The 12,869-nt window shown below is 41.9% G+C and overlaps 1 protein-coding gene across 1 annotated transcript in view; it reads right to left on the bottom strand.

The window, feature by feature from the left end:
- Positions 1-264: 264 nt before the first annotated feature.
- The window catches only part of LOC129821877 (T-lymphocyte activation antigen CD80-like), a 15,286-nt gene continuing 2,681 nt past the window's right edge, over positions 265-12,869 (bottom strand). Inside the window, exons 3-8 of the mRNA XM_055879593.1 lie at positions 12,547-12,590; positions 11,329-11,640; positions 10,615-10,893; positions 4,627-4,764; positions 1,492-1,519; positions 265-1,323 (exon numbers count right to left, since the gene is read on the bottom strand). Of these exons, the coding sequence (XP_055735568.1) occupies positions 1,287-1,323; positions 1,492-1,519; positions 4,627-4,764; positions 10,615-10,893; positions 11,329-11,640; positions 12,547-12,590 (838 nt within the window). The 3' untranslated portion in view covers positions 265-1,286. The remainder of the gene's footprint in view (positions 1,324-1,491; positions 1,520-4,626; positions 4,765-10,614; positions 10,894-11,328; positions 11,641-12,546; positions 12,591-12,869) is intronic.

Here is a 12,869-nt window from a genome sequence, read left to right as displayed (position 1 = left end):
CAAGTACTGTACAAGGGAGGAGCTAAAACCCATAGACACTCTGCCCTCTGTGGAATGAGTTTTACACCTGTGTTCTAATGCCTCTTAAGGGGAAAGTAATCCAAATGTAATTGAAAGTAATCAGATTAAGTTACTGAGTTTGGGCAATCCAAAAGTTATGTAACTCATTTAGAAAATTGAAATGATTTAGAAAATTCAACAAATTTTGTCAACAGCTTTGTCACTTTAATTATATCAAAGCAGAGAAAATAGAAAATGCACTAATATAAATTCGAAAAAACATAATTTAACACAAATAACTTATTCATAACTTATCAAAAATAGGATACAAATATTATGTAGCCTTCAAGATTATTTTACATGAGAACAACATATGTCATAAATATGTAGCATACATATCAAAGATTCACCCATTTTTTTTAAATCCTGAAATAATCAGTAAGTATTTTTTTATTCATCATTCATCTTTTGCTGTCTCACTGAACAACCAGCACATGTTATGTAGTTCCTTAAAACCAGTTCACACTGGCAGTAACATGTGGGATGTACTCAGTCTTACTGGTAGATGCAGGTATAGGAACTGGAATATAAGTTTGTCTCCTGACGAACACATTCACTTCCCCCGTTCATCAGCTCAAATGTACTTCATAAAGCCCTTTTTACATTAGCAAAAACAGCAAGCAATACAGACGCAGATAATGAAAAACTCCCTAGAAGGCAGGAACCTAGGAAAAACCTAGAGGAACCAGGCCCCAAGTCGTGGCCATGTCTGTACTGCATAAACTGTGGTTAATACACAGATAGCTTCACAGTTACACAGTTTACAATTGCACATGAGTCAGTTGAATACAGTCAACCCCTGATAAGTGCACACTCTGTTTAAGTGCAGTGCAGGTTATTAGTCCTAATCCACATGTATGTTGACTAACACATTTCCCTGGATAACTCCAAGCCTTACAATAGTGCACACATTGAGGACAGTCATTGCATGTCTCGTTCTTCATTGGAACTCAGTCATTTGAACATACTGGTTAAATATTTATACAGCTCCCAGTCTTCCTCAACATCATGAAAACACCTCTCATGTCCAGCCTGTCCTCCAGCGTGGAGAGGAAAGTTAACCTCATTTTCAACAACATCAAGTCCAGGCAATATTTAGATCACCTCAGTGACCTTCCCCTGGTCCCATCAGAAGGCAGCACTTCAGATTTATTGATATCATGTCAATAAAATAACCTTCCATATTCTGCGTTCCAAATGTGCAATATTACAGACTCCAAGTTCCATTAAGAATCTAGGTTCCTACAGGTGAGCTGTACTCTTCTGTGAAGCAGGAAGAAAGAGAAGAGAGGAATGAAAAGGTAGATTTTAACAAAACAAACATTTTGAATTGTTTGGCCAGGTCAGCTGCAGAGGTTATATAAACCAAAGTCAACTTTTTGATCTTGTCTTTGTCTTCTGAGTTTGAGTGAAACAATGAAACATACTCACTCGGCTGGCCTTGCTGCTTCCTCCGCATCTGGAAACACAGGATGTATTTATACATGTTTGATATTACCTTTATTTTAACAGGGAATACATATTGACACCCAAGTCTCTTTTACATACGCACTCTGAATATACAACATAAATATACACATTATTCCTAAACTATATATATATACACACACTACTGGTAAAAAGTTTTAGAACACCTACTCATTCAAGGGTTTTTCTTTATTTAAAAAAAAAATACATTGTAGAATAATAGTGAAGACATCAAAACTATGAAATAACACTTACGGAATCATGTAGTAACAAAAGAGTGTTAAACAAATCAAAATGTATTTGAGACTTGAGATTCTTCAAATAGCCACCCTTTGCTTTGATAACAGGTTTGCACAATCTTCGCGTTCTCTCAACCGGCTTCATGAAGTAGTCGCCTGGAATGCATTTCAATTAACAGGTGCACCTTGTTAAATGTTAATTTGTGGATTTTTTTTCCTTCTTAATGCATTTGAGCCAATCAGTTGTGTTGTGACGAGGGGTGTTATACAGACGATAGCCATATTTGGTAAAATACCAAGTCTATATTTTGGCAGCAACAGCTCAAATAAGCAAAGAGAAATGACAGTCCATCATTACTTCAAGACATGAAGGTCAGCCAACCTGGAAAATTTCAAGAACTTTTGAAAGTTTCTTCAAGTGCAGTCGCAAAAACCATCAACCGCTATGGTGAAACTGGCTCTCATGAGGACCACCACAGGAATGGAAGACCCAGAGTTACTTCTGCTGCAGAGGATAAGTTCTTTAGAGTTACCAGCCTCAGAAATTGCAGCCCAGATAAATGCTTCATAGAGTTCAAGTAACAGACACATCTCAACATCAACTGTTCAGAGGAAACTGCTTGAATCAGGCCTTCATGGTCGAATTGCTGCAAAGAAACCACTACTAAAGGACACCAATAAGAAGCAGAGACTTGCTTGGGCCAAGAAACACGAGCAATGGACATTAGACCGGTGGAAATCTGTCATTTGGTCTGATGAGTCCATATTTGCAATTTTTGGTTCCATCTGCTGTGTCTTTGTGAGATGCAGATTAGGTGAACGGATGATCTCTGCATGTGTGGTTCCCACCGTGAAGCATGGAGGAGGAAGTGTGATAGTGTGGGGGTGCTTTGCTGGTGACACTGTCTGTGATTTATGTAGAATTCAAGGCACACTTAGAATGCTGTTGTAGCCATGCTGGTTAAGGCAATGCGTCAACCCAACTGGTTTGCGCTTAGTGGGACTATCATTTTGTTTTCAAATGGACAATGACCCAACACACCTCTAGGCTGTGTAAGGGCTATTTGACAAAGAAGGAGAGTGATGGAGTGCTGGATCAGATGACCTGGCCTCAACCATCACCTGACCTCAACCCAATTGAGATGGTTTGGGATGAGTTGGACCGCAGATTGAAGGAAAAGCATCCAACAAGTGCTCAGCATACATATGTGGGAACTCCTTCAAGACTGTTGGAAAAGCATTCCAGGTGAAGCTGGTTGAGAGAATGCCAAGAGTGTGCAAAGGGTGGCTACTTTTAAGAATCTAAAATCTAAAATATATTTTGATTTGTTTAACACTTTTTTTGGGTACTACATGATTCCATATGTGTTATTTCATAGTTTTGATAGTAAAAATAAATAAAAGCCCTTGAATGAGTAGGTGTGTCCAAACTTTTGACTGGTACTGTATATATAAACACAGTCATGGGAAGCACAAATAAAACATCACAAATCACCCAGAAAAACAGTTAGATTCCTTCATAAATATGTCCCCAATCAAATACTTTAAGTTGCTCAAACTGTACCAGAACATCAAGATGAAATGTATTTTGAATTTTTTCCAAAAATACGATAATTAAAACTAAAAGCAGATTTACCTAGCTCGGTGGAGACCTTAGGAACCTCAAGAGTTAACCAATCCTGTGAGCGGATTAGGCATCTCAGGTATCTATACTCCAACAGCAAATTTAGATAAGACGGAAGTTTATGAAGTCAGGCCTTGTAATCAAAACGGAGTAATGTTGAGATCTATGGGTCTTTAGCGAAGTCCAGCCAACCTTTTGATACAGGATGCAGTGATGAGTATCAAAACTGTCACCTGTAACAAAACGAAGGGCACTATGGTAGATGGCATCCAAAGGTTTAAGAGTAGTAGCAGCTGTACTTTATCAAGAACAGATACAAAGATAGACTGAATGATCTGCTTCCTACTGCTTAGAGAAAGGCACAATCTGTTTCTGTAGAAAAAGATCACTTTAAATCTTCTCTTACAGCTCATCTATATGTTATTTAAAGGTCAAATTCATATAAATAACGTTCCCAATTCTTTATATGCTGCATTCCGTTCGGTTGGAGAACCATACTTTATTTTGTTTTGGGCGTATTAAGCACACGTTTGAAATCAGCAATGGATTCCTGCATAGCTCTAAAATCTGATTCTAGTTTTGATGCAGCTCCGTCAGGTAAGTAGCATACATAATACTATCATGCGCATATATCCGTGTACATCTGCGGCGGCAGCGTAGCCTAGTGGTTAGAGCGTTGGACTAGTAACTGAAAGGTTGCAAGATCCCCGAGCTGGCAAGGTAAAAATATGTTGTTCTGCCCCTGAACAAGGCAGTTAACCCATTGTTCCTAGGCTGTCTCTGAAAATAAGAATTTGTTCTAAACTGACTTGCCTTGCTAAATAGATGTATTTTAACAGATTGACCAATGGTGTTTATGTAAATACTAAAGAGAACAGGTCCCAAAATCAACCGCTGTTGTACACCTTCAAGAAATTCAGACTTAACCCCATCAATCACGTTGGCCTGAGTTCTGTCACTAAGATAATCATGAAACCATGAACAGGCGTCAGAGCTCAGGCCTATTGAGAACAACTTATTCAATAAAATGTCAAGAACAACAGGTCCACAAACAAAGCAGCACATTTCATTTTAGTGTCTAAAGCACTGACAATATTATTAAAAACGAACGTGGTTGCTGACTACATTTCTCAGATAAAAAAGAGAAATGTGATGATGTATAGTAGGTATTTCTATTTTATCTGTCTCATTTCCAAGGGCCAATACTGTGTTTTTACACTATTGTAGGTGAGTTACCTTGATCAACTCTGGCTGTCCGAGCCTTCCTTTCCTTGAAGACAAACAGCCCAGCCAGCAGGAAACACAGCAGAGCAACAGCACCAGCCACAACGGCAGAGGTCACATACACATCAGGAGAGCCTGTCTGAGGCCAGCCTATAGTAGAAGAGAATAACATGTTGCTTTTCATTTTAAATTGCTTGACATAAATTTAAAAAAGGTACACATTTCAAGGAAATTCACATCCAAAACTATATTTTGGTATTTGTTTCATTAGTCCATTGTTGACATAACTTGTGGACTTGTTTACATGCTGCTGTGCGGTTTGTTGCTATTGTTTCTTTGCTACCTGACAACTTTACGGTTTTTACTTTTCAATTCCTGTTTTATATTTTTCCCTCGCTCTAATTTTTGATTCAAGTTTTTCACCCTCGACATGTTTCTACACGACCTCCACCAGCCGAAGCTAAGTAGTACCATTAACATTATGCCTTCTAATTGCAGTCGTTGTACTCATAATATACAGGAGAACTATCGCCTTATGGCGAGGATAGCCGTGCTGCAAGCCCAGCTTCAGATGCAATCGTTAGGCAATGGTCATTTAAGTGTAGGAAAGGATGAAACAGCGTCTGTGCCACCAGTAAGTACAGATAGTAACGTTAGTATAAACCCACCCGCACAGTCCCCGCAGCCGGACAACTTTCTCATGGCTTCTGGAAGGAAATGCTGTAGGAATGCTCAACCGGTGTCGCTCATTCAGCCGACAGAGACTTTCAACCGGCAACGAGTCGGAGTCAGAGTCCGAGTCTTCTCTGGTCTCTCCTCCACCCGTTACGGGGTCTAAGACGCAGAAGCCTCCCACCATTAGCTGACAAATTGAACACCCTAGTTATTGGCGACTCCATTACCCGTAGTATTAGACTTAAAAATAATCATCCAGTTATCATACACTGTTTACCAGGGGGCAGGGCTACCGACGTGAAGGCTAATCTGAAGATGGTGCTGGCTAAAGCTAAAACTGGCGAGAGTAGAGAGTATAGGGATATTGTTTTCCACGTTGGCACCAACAATGTTAGGATGAAACAGTCAGAGGTCACCAAGCGCAACAAAGCTTCAGGGTGTAAATCAGCTAGAAAGATGTGTCGGCATCGAGTAATTGTCTCTGGCCCCCTCCCAGTGAGTGATGAGTGATGAGCTCTACAGCAGAGTCTCACAACTCAATCGCTGGTTGAAATCAGTTTTCTTCCCCTCCCAAAAGATAGAATTTGTAGATAATTGGCCCTCTTTCTGTGACTCACCTACAAACTGGCCCAAGCCTGGCCTGCTGAGGAGTGACAGACTCCATCCTAGCTGGAGGGTTGTTCTCATCTTATCTATGAACATAGACAGGGCTCTAACTCCTCTAGCTCCACAATGAGATATTGTGCAGGCCAGGCAGCAGGCTGTTAGCCACCCTGCCAGCTTAGTAGAGTCTGCCACAGGCATAGTCAGTGTAGTCAGCTCAGCTATCCCCATTGAGACCGTGTCTGTGCCTCAATCTAGGTTGGGCAAAATTTAACAGGTGTTTGCCTTAACAATCTCACTGGAATAAAGACCTCCTCCATTCCTGTCATTTTTGAAAGCGATTGTGTTCTCACATCTCAAAATAGGGCTACTTAATGTTAGATCCACTTCCAAGGCAGTTGTAATCACTGATAATACTCTTGATGTGATTGGCCTGACTGAAACATGGCTTAAGCCTGATGAATTTACTGTGTTAAATGAGGCCTCTCCTCCTGGTTACACTAGTGACCATATCCCACAAAGGAGGTGTTCCTAGCATTTCCGATAGCAAATTTCAATTTACAAAAAAAGAAACGACAGCGTTTTCATCTTTTGAGCTTCTAGTCATGAAATCTATGCAGCCTACTCAATCACTTTTTATAGCTACTGTTTACAGGCCTCCTGGGCCATATACAGCGTTCCTCACTGAGTTCCCTGAATTCCTATCGGGACCTTGTAGTCATGGCTGTCACGATCGTCTTCATTAGAGAGAGTGGACCAAGGCGCAGCGTGTGAAAAATACATCTTCTTTATTTAGAAGAGAGAGAAAACACAAAACGAACACTATACATAAACTGAAAACAAAACAACCGTGAAGCAACAAACGTTCAACATAGACAATTACCCACAAACAGCTAAAGCCTATGGCTGCCTTAAATATGGCTCCCAATCAGAGACAACAATAACCAGCTGTCTCTGATTGAGAACCAATTCAGGCAACCATAGACTTTCCTAGACACCTACACTGAACACTAACCCATCTACTCTACTTAACCCCCTAAACCATACAACACCCTAGACCAGGGGTGTCAAACTCATTCCACGGAGGGCCTAGTGTCTGCAGGTTTTTGTTTTTTCCTTTCCATAAAGACCTAGACAACCAGGTGTGGGGAGTTCCTAACTAATTAGTGATGTTAATTCATCAATCAAGTATAAGGGAGGAGTGAAAACCCGCAGACACTCGGCCCCCCGTGGAATGAGTTTGACACCTGTGCCCTAGACAATACAAAAACACACAAAGACAACCCACCCCAACTCACGCCCTGACCAACTAAATAAATAAAAGAAAAAGGAACAATAGGTCAGGAATGTGACAATGGCAAATAATATTCACATTTTTGGTGACTTTAATTTTCACATGGAAAAGTTCACAGACCCACTCCAAAAGGCTTTTGTAGCCATCATCAACTCAGTGGGTTTTGTCCAACATTTCTCCAGACCTGCTCACTCCCACAGTAATACTCTGGACCTAGTTTTGTCCCGTGGAATAAACATTTGGGATCTTAATGTTTTTCCTCGTAATCCTGGACTATTGGACCACCCTTTTATTACAACTGAGGAACTCATTTTAACCTTTCGTAATACCCTAGATGCAGTCGCACCCCTAAAATCAAATAACATTTTTCATAAGAAACTAGCTCCCTGGTAAACAGAAAATACCCGAGCCCAGAAGCAAGCTTCCAGAAAATTGGAACGGAAATGGAGCTACACCAAAAAGGAAGTCTTCCGACTAGTTTGGAAAGACAGTACTGTGCTGTATCAAAGAGCCCTCACTGCTGCTCGATCATCTTATTTTTCCAACTTAACTGAGGAGAATAAGAACAATCCAAAAGAAAATATGTATACTGTCACCAAGCTAACTAAAAAGCAGCATTACCCAAGAGAGGATGGCTTTCACTTTAGCAGTGATCAATTCATGAACTTCTTTGACAAAAATATCATGATCATTAGAAAGCAAATTACAAAGTCCTCTTTAAATCTGCATATTTCTCCAAAGCTCAGTTGTTTTGAGTCTGCACAACACTGCCAGGGCCTAGGATTAAGGGAGACACTCAAGTTTGTTAATACTATATCTCTTGACCCATTGATGAAAATTGTCTTGGCCTCTAAATCTTCAAGCTGCATATTGGACCCTATTCCAACTAAACTACTGAAAGAGCTGCTTCCTATGCTTGGCCCACCTATGTTGAACTTAATAAACCGCTACCTATCCACCGGATGTGTACCAAACTCACTAAAAGGCAAATGTTTTACTTTCAAACGGACAAAACAGAGATGCCAGTTCTAGGTTCCAAGAAACAAAGAGATCTTCTGTTAGATCTGACAATTAATCTTGATGGTTGTACAGGCATCTCAATTAAAACTGTGAAGGACCTCAGTGTTACTCTGGACCCTGATCTCTCTTTTGACGAACAGATCAAGAATATTTCAAGGACCGCTTTTTTCCATCTTCGTAACATTGCAAAAATCAGAAACTTTCTGTCCCAAAATTATGCAGAAAAATGTATCCATGCTTTCATCACTTCTAAATTAGACTACTGCAATGCTCTATTTTCCGGCTATCTGGATAAAGCACTAAATACACTTCAGTTAGTGCTAAATACGGCTGCTAGAATCCTGACTAGATCCAAAAACTGTGATCATATTACTCCAGTGCTAGCCTCTCTACCCTGGCTTCCTGTTAAAGGTAGGGCTTATTCCAAGGTTTTACTGCTAACCTACAAAGCATTACATGGACTTGCTCCTACCTATCTCTCCAATTTGGTCCTACCGTACATACATACGCTACTGTGACAACAAGCAGGCCTCCTTACTGTCCCTAGAATATAAGCAAACAGCTGGAGGCAGGACTTTCTCTTATAGAGCTCCATTTTTATGGAATGGTCTGCCTATCCATGTGAGAGATGCAGACTCCGTCTCGACCTTTAAGTCTTTATTGAATACTCATCTCTTCTGTAGGTTCTATGATTGAGTGTAGTCTGGCCCAGGGGTGTAAAGGTGAACGGAAAGGCACTGGAGCGACAAACTGCCAAAACTGTCTGTGCCTGGCTGGTTCCTCTCTCTCCACTGGGATTCTCTGTCTCTAACCCTATTACGGGGGCTGAATCACTGACTTACTGGTGCTCTTCCATGCCGTCCCTAGGAGGGGTGCGTCACTTAAGTACGTTGAGTCACTGCCGTGATCTTCCTGTCCGGGTTGACGCCGTGGAGGAGATCTTCGTGGGCTATACTTGGCCTTGTCTCAGGTTAATAGGTTGGTGGTTGAAGATATCCCTCTAGTGGTGTGGGGGCTGTGCTTTGGCAAAGTGAGTGGGGTTATATCCTGCATGTTTGGCCCTGTCCAGGGATATCGTCGGACAGGGCCACAGTGTCTCCCGACCCCTCCTGTCTCAGCCTCCAGTATTTATGCTGTAATAGTTTGTGTCGGCGGGCTAGGATCAGTCTGTTATAACTGAATTGTTTCTTCTGTCTTATCCGGTGTCCTGTGTTAATTTAAGTATGCTCCCTCTAATTCTCTCTCTCCCTTTTTCTCTCTTTCTCTTTCTCCTCCTCTCTCTCTTTCTCGCTCTCTTTCTCTCTCTCTTTTCTCTCTGGACCTGAGCCATAGGACCATGACTCAGGACTACCTGGCTTGATGACTCCTTGCTGTCCCCAGTCCACCTGGTCATACTGCTGCTCCAGTTTCAACTGTTCTGCCTGCGGTTATGGAAAACAGCAGGTCTGGGACAAGGTAGCACTTCCAGTGAACAGGTCAGGGCTATTCACTGGACGTGCTACCTTGTCCCGGACCTGTTGTTTTGGACTCCCTCTTTGCCACACCTGCTGTCTCTAATTCTGAATGATCGGCTATGAAAAGCCAACTGACATTTACTCCTGAGGTGCTGACCTGTTGCATCCTCCACAACCACTGTGATTATTATTACCTGACCCTGATGGTCATCTATGAACGTTTGAACATCTTGGCCATGTTCTGTTATAATCTCCACTCGGCACAGCCAGAAGAGGACTGGCCACTCCTCATAGCCTGGTTCCTCTCTAGGTTTATTCCTATGTTCCGGCCTTTCAAGGGAGTTTTTCGTAGCCATCGTGCTTCTACATCTGTATTGCTTTCTGTTTGGGGTTTTAGGCTGGGTTTCTGTACAGCACTTTGTGACATCGGCTGATGTAAAAAGGGCTTTATAAATACATTTGATTGACATACTGTAGTCCCAAAATGTTTTCCTTGTCAGCAATCAAGTTTCCAAGTTATATAACTTTCAAAACACAGAAGTCATCCCCATATGATGCATTTTGCATCGTACATTATATGGTGCAAAATGCATCATAACGGGATGACTTCTGTACATTTTTACATTTTAATCATTTAGCAGACGCTCTTATCCAGAGCGCATACATTTTTATTACATTTTACATACTGAGACAAGGATATCCCTACCGGCCAAACCCTCCCTAACCCGGACAACGCTATGCCAATTGTGCGTCGCCCCACGGACCTCCCGCTTGTGGCCGGCTGCGACAGAGCCTGGGCGCGAACCCAGAGACTCTGGTGACGCAGCTAACACTGCGATGCAGTGCCCTAGACCACTGCGCCACCCGGGAGGCGCATCTCTGTATTTGAGATATTTTTTTGTGGAGTTTTCCTTTAAGGACAAAGTGATAGAGACACACTGTCTCAGTACTCACAGACAGTGTGTTCCTGTGAGAGGGCACCCCTTACAGCACAGCTGAGGTTCAGCCGGAGTCCGGAGGAGCAGTTGACGGATATGGAACTGAAGACAGAGAACAGCATAGAGGCCGGGTCTCTCACTTCACTGCTGTTCACTACTCTCCATTGGCTCTGGTTCAGAGGAGGGTTTAGGCTCCACTCAATGTCCCTAAGAGGGTAACCACTGTCAGAGGAACACGTCCCCAAGCAACTGACGTTGTCACAGGCCACCGTTACAATGGGGATGCTGTAGTTGGCTGTAGAGGGGGAGAGATATAGAGATAAAGAGGGACGAGAGTGGAAAGAAAAGAGAAAATGCTGTTATGGACCAATAGGAAGGGATTTTATGTTATCTTAGTTTTACTTCCTGAAAACACAAAGGGCAAAGAAACACACTCTCTCTCTCTCAGAGTTGAGAGACAGCCTGTCTAAGTGATAGCCAAAACAGCACGTTCTCTCTCTCTCAGAGCTGAGAGACAGTCTGTCTAGGTGATAACCAATTTACAGCTTTCTTTTTGTATTTTATTTTTAGTGAATGTATCTATGGTTTGGGCTATTACAAGCACACATCTGACAGCAAAAAATAATGTTCTCTTTCATCCAGAAAGCCATGTTTCACATGTGGGAGAATAAAATAGAAAAATGAATTAAACACAAACACGGAAAGAGAGTTTGAACTGAGGTAAGGTTACCTGTCACATTGAGCTGTATGTTCTCCTGCTTCTTCTTGTTTTGGTATTGAATGTGACACTCGTACAGCCCCTCATCTGACGGCAATAAACTCGACAGCGTCATTGTTAGCTGTTTGGGGTCTACTTCCGTACGGTAAGTGTACTCCTTAGGGTCTAAGAGCTTATTCATATGGTAGCCATTAATGAACTGGGAATTATTTCCGTTGGAACCAGGTCTCTGTACGTACATGAAGACCAGATGGTTCTCACTGAGGTCTGAGGTACAGGGGATAGTCACAGCCCCGCCCACCTCTCCTATCACCATGGTGACATCTGAGAGAGAGGGAGAGAGGTCACGGGAGGGATATGCCAGAGAGTTAGGTTGTGGAGTTGTGTGGGTGTGAGGGTAGACATTAGGCAGGGTCTTTTTTGGTGACTTCTCTATTTTAGTTTTCACTTCCCAATTTAGCTGCCACTTTTGCCCTTTCTCTCATCTGTCTGGTAGATTCCCTTCTACTGAATAGAATACATCATGGTTCAGATACTCTTACTACAAATCAAATCTCACAGAGACAACATACACAAATACACACATACACTGAGTGTACAAAACATTAAGGACACCTTCCTAATATTGAGTTGCCATCAGAACAGCCTCAATTCGTCGGGGCATGAACTCTACAAATTGTCGAAAGCGTACCACAGGGATGCTGGCCCATGTTAACTCCAATGCTTCCCACAGTTGTCTGGTAGGCTGGATGTCCTTTGGGTGGTGGCCCATTCTTGATACACACTGGAAATTGTTGAGCACGAAAATCCCAGGAGCGTTGCAGTTCTTGACAAAAACTGGCACCTACTACCATACCACCGTTCAAAGGCACTTAAATATGTTGTCTTCCCCATTCACACTCTGAATGCCACACATACACAATCCATGTCTCAATTGTCTCAAGGCTTAAAAATCCTTCTTTAATCTTTCTCCTCCCCTTCATCTACACTGATTGAAGTGGATTTAACAAGTGACATCAATAAGGGACATAGGTTTCACCCGGATTCACCTGGTCAGTCTATGTCATGGAAAGAACAGGTGTTCCTAATGTTTTGTGCACTCAGTGTACATGTAGACACACACAAACTCAGCCACATCTTCAACAGTAAAGGTCTGAAAAGATAAAGTCATGACAGGTAATGGCTTGTTTGTTATGATGTCATGTTCATGTCACTTGGCTCACCACTTACCTTTACTTTGAAGAAATGGCAGCGATACCAGGAAGAGGACACACCTGTTGGAAACCGTAACAATAGTACAATCAGCTGAGTACTGTTAGGTGAGGTCACTGTCAGTATTACAGTAGCATTCCTACCGTATAATTACATATTAGTCATTTAATAGGATATTTCTTATACTTATTTCCTATTAACATAAATACTACTGTCCTTTAATTACTGCCACAATATCCTCTAAGTATGAGACTCCAGCTTTCAGGAAGGTATACTGTATCTGGAAAGCTTTAGCACTCAGAAAACAGAAATGATATCCATTTAATTGGAGACCCACAGCA

The sequence above is a fragment of the Salvelinus fontinalis genome, chromosome 24 (genome assembly GCF_029448725.1).
Source record: "Salvelinus fontinalis isolate EN_2023a chromosome 24, ASM2944872v1, whole genome shotgun sequence".
Classification (NCBI taxonomy): Eukaryota; Metazoa; Chordata; class Actinopteri; order Salmoniformes; family Salmonidae; genus Salvelinus; species Salvelinus fontinalis.
Note: the sequence above shows the minus strand (reverse complement) of the source record. Positions and strands in the feature narration are given on the sequence as shown.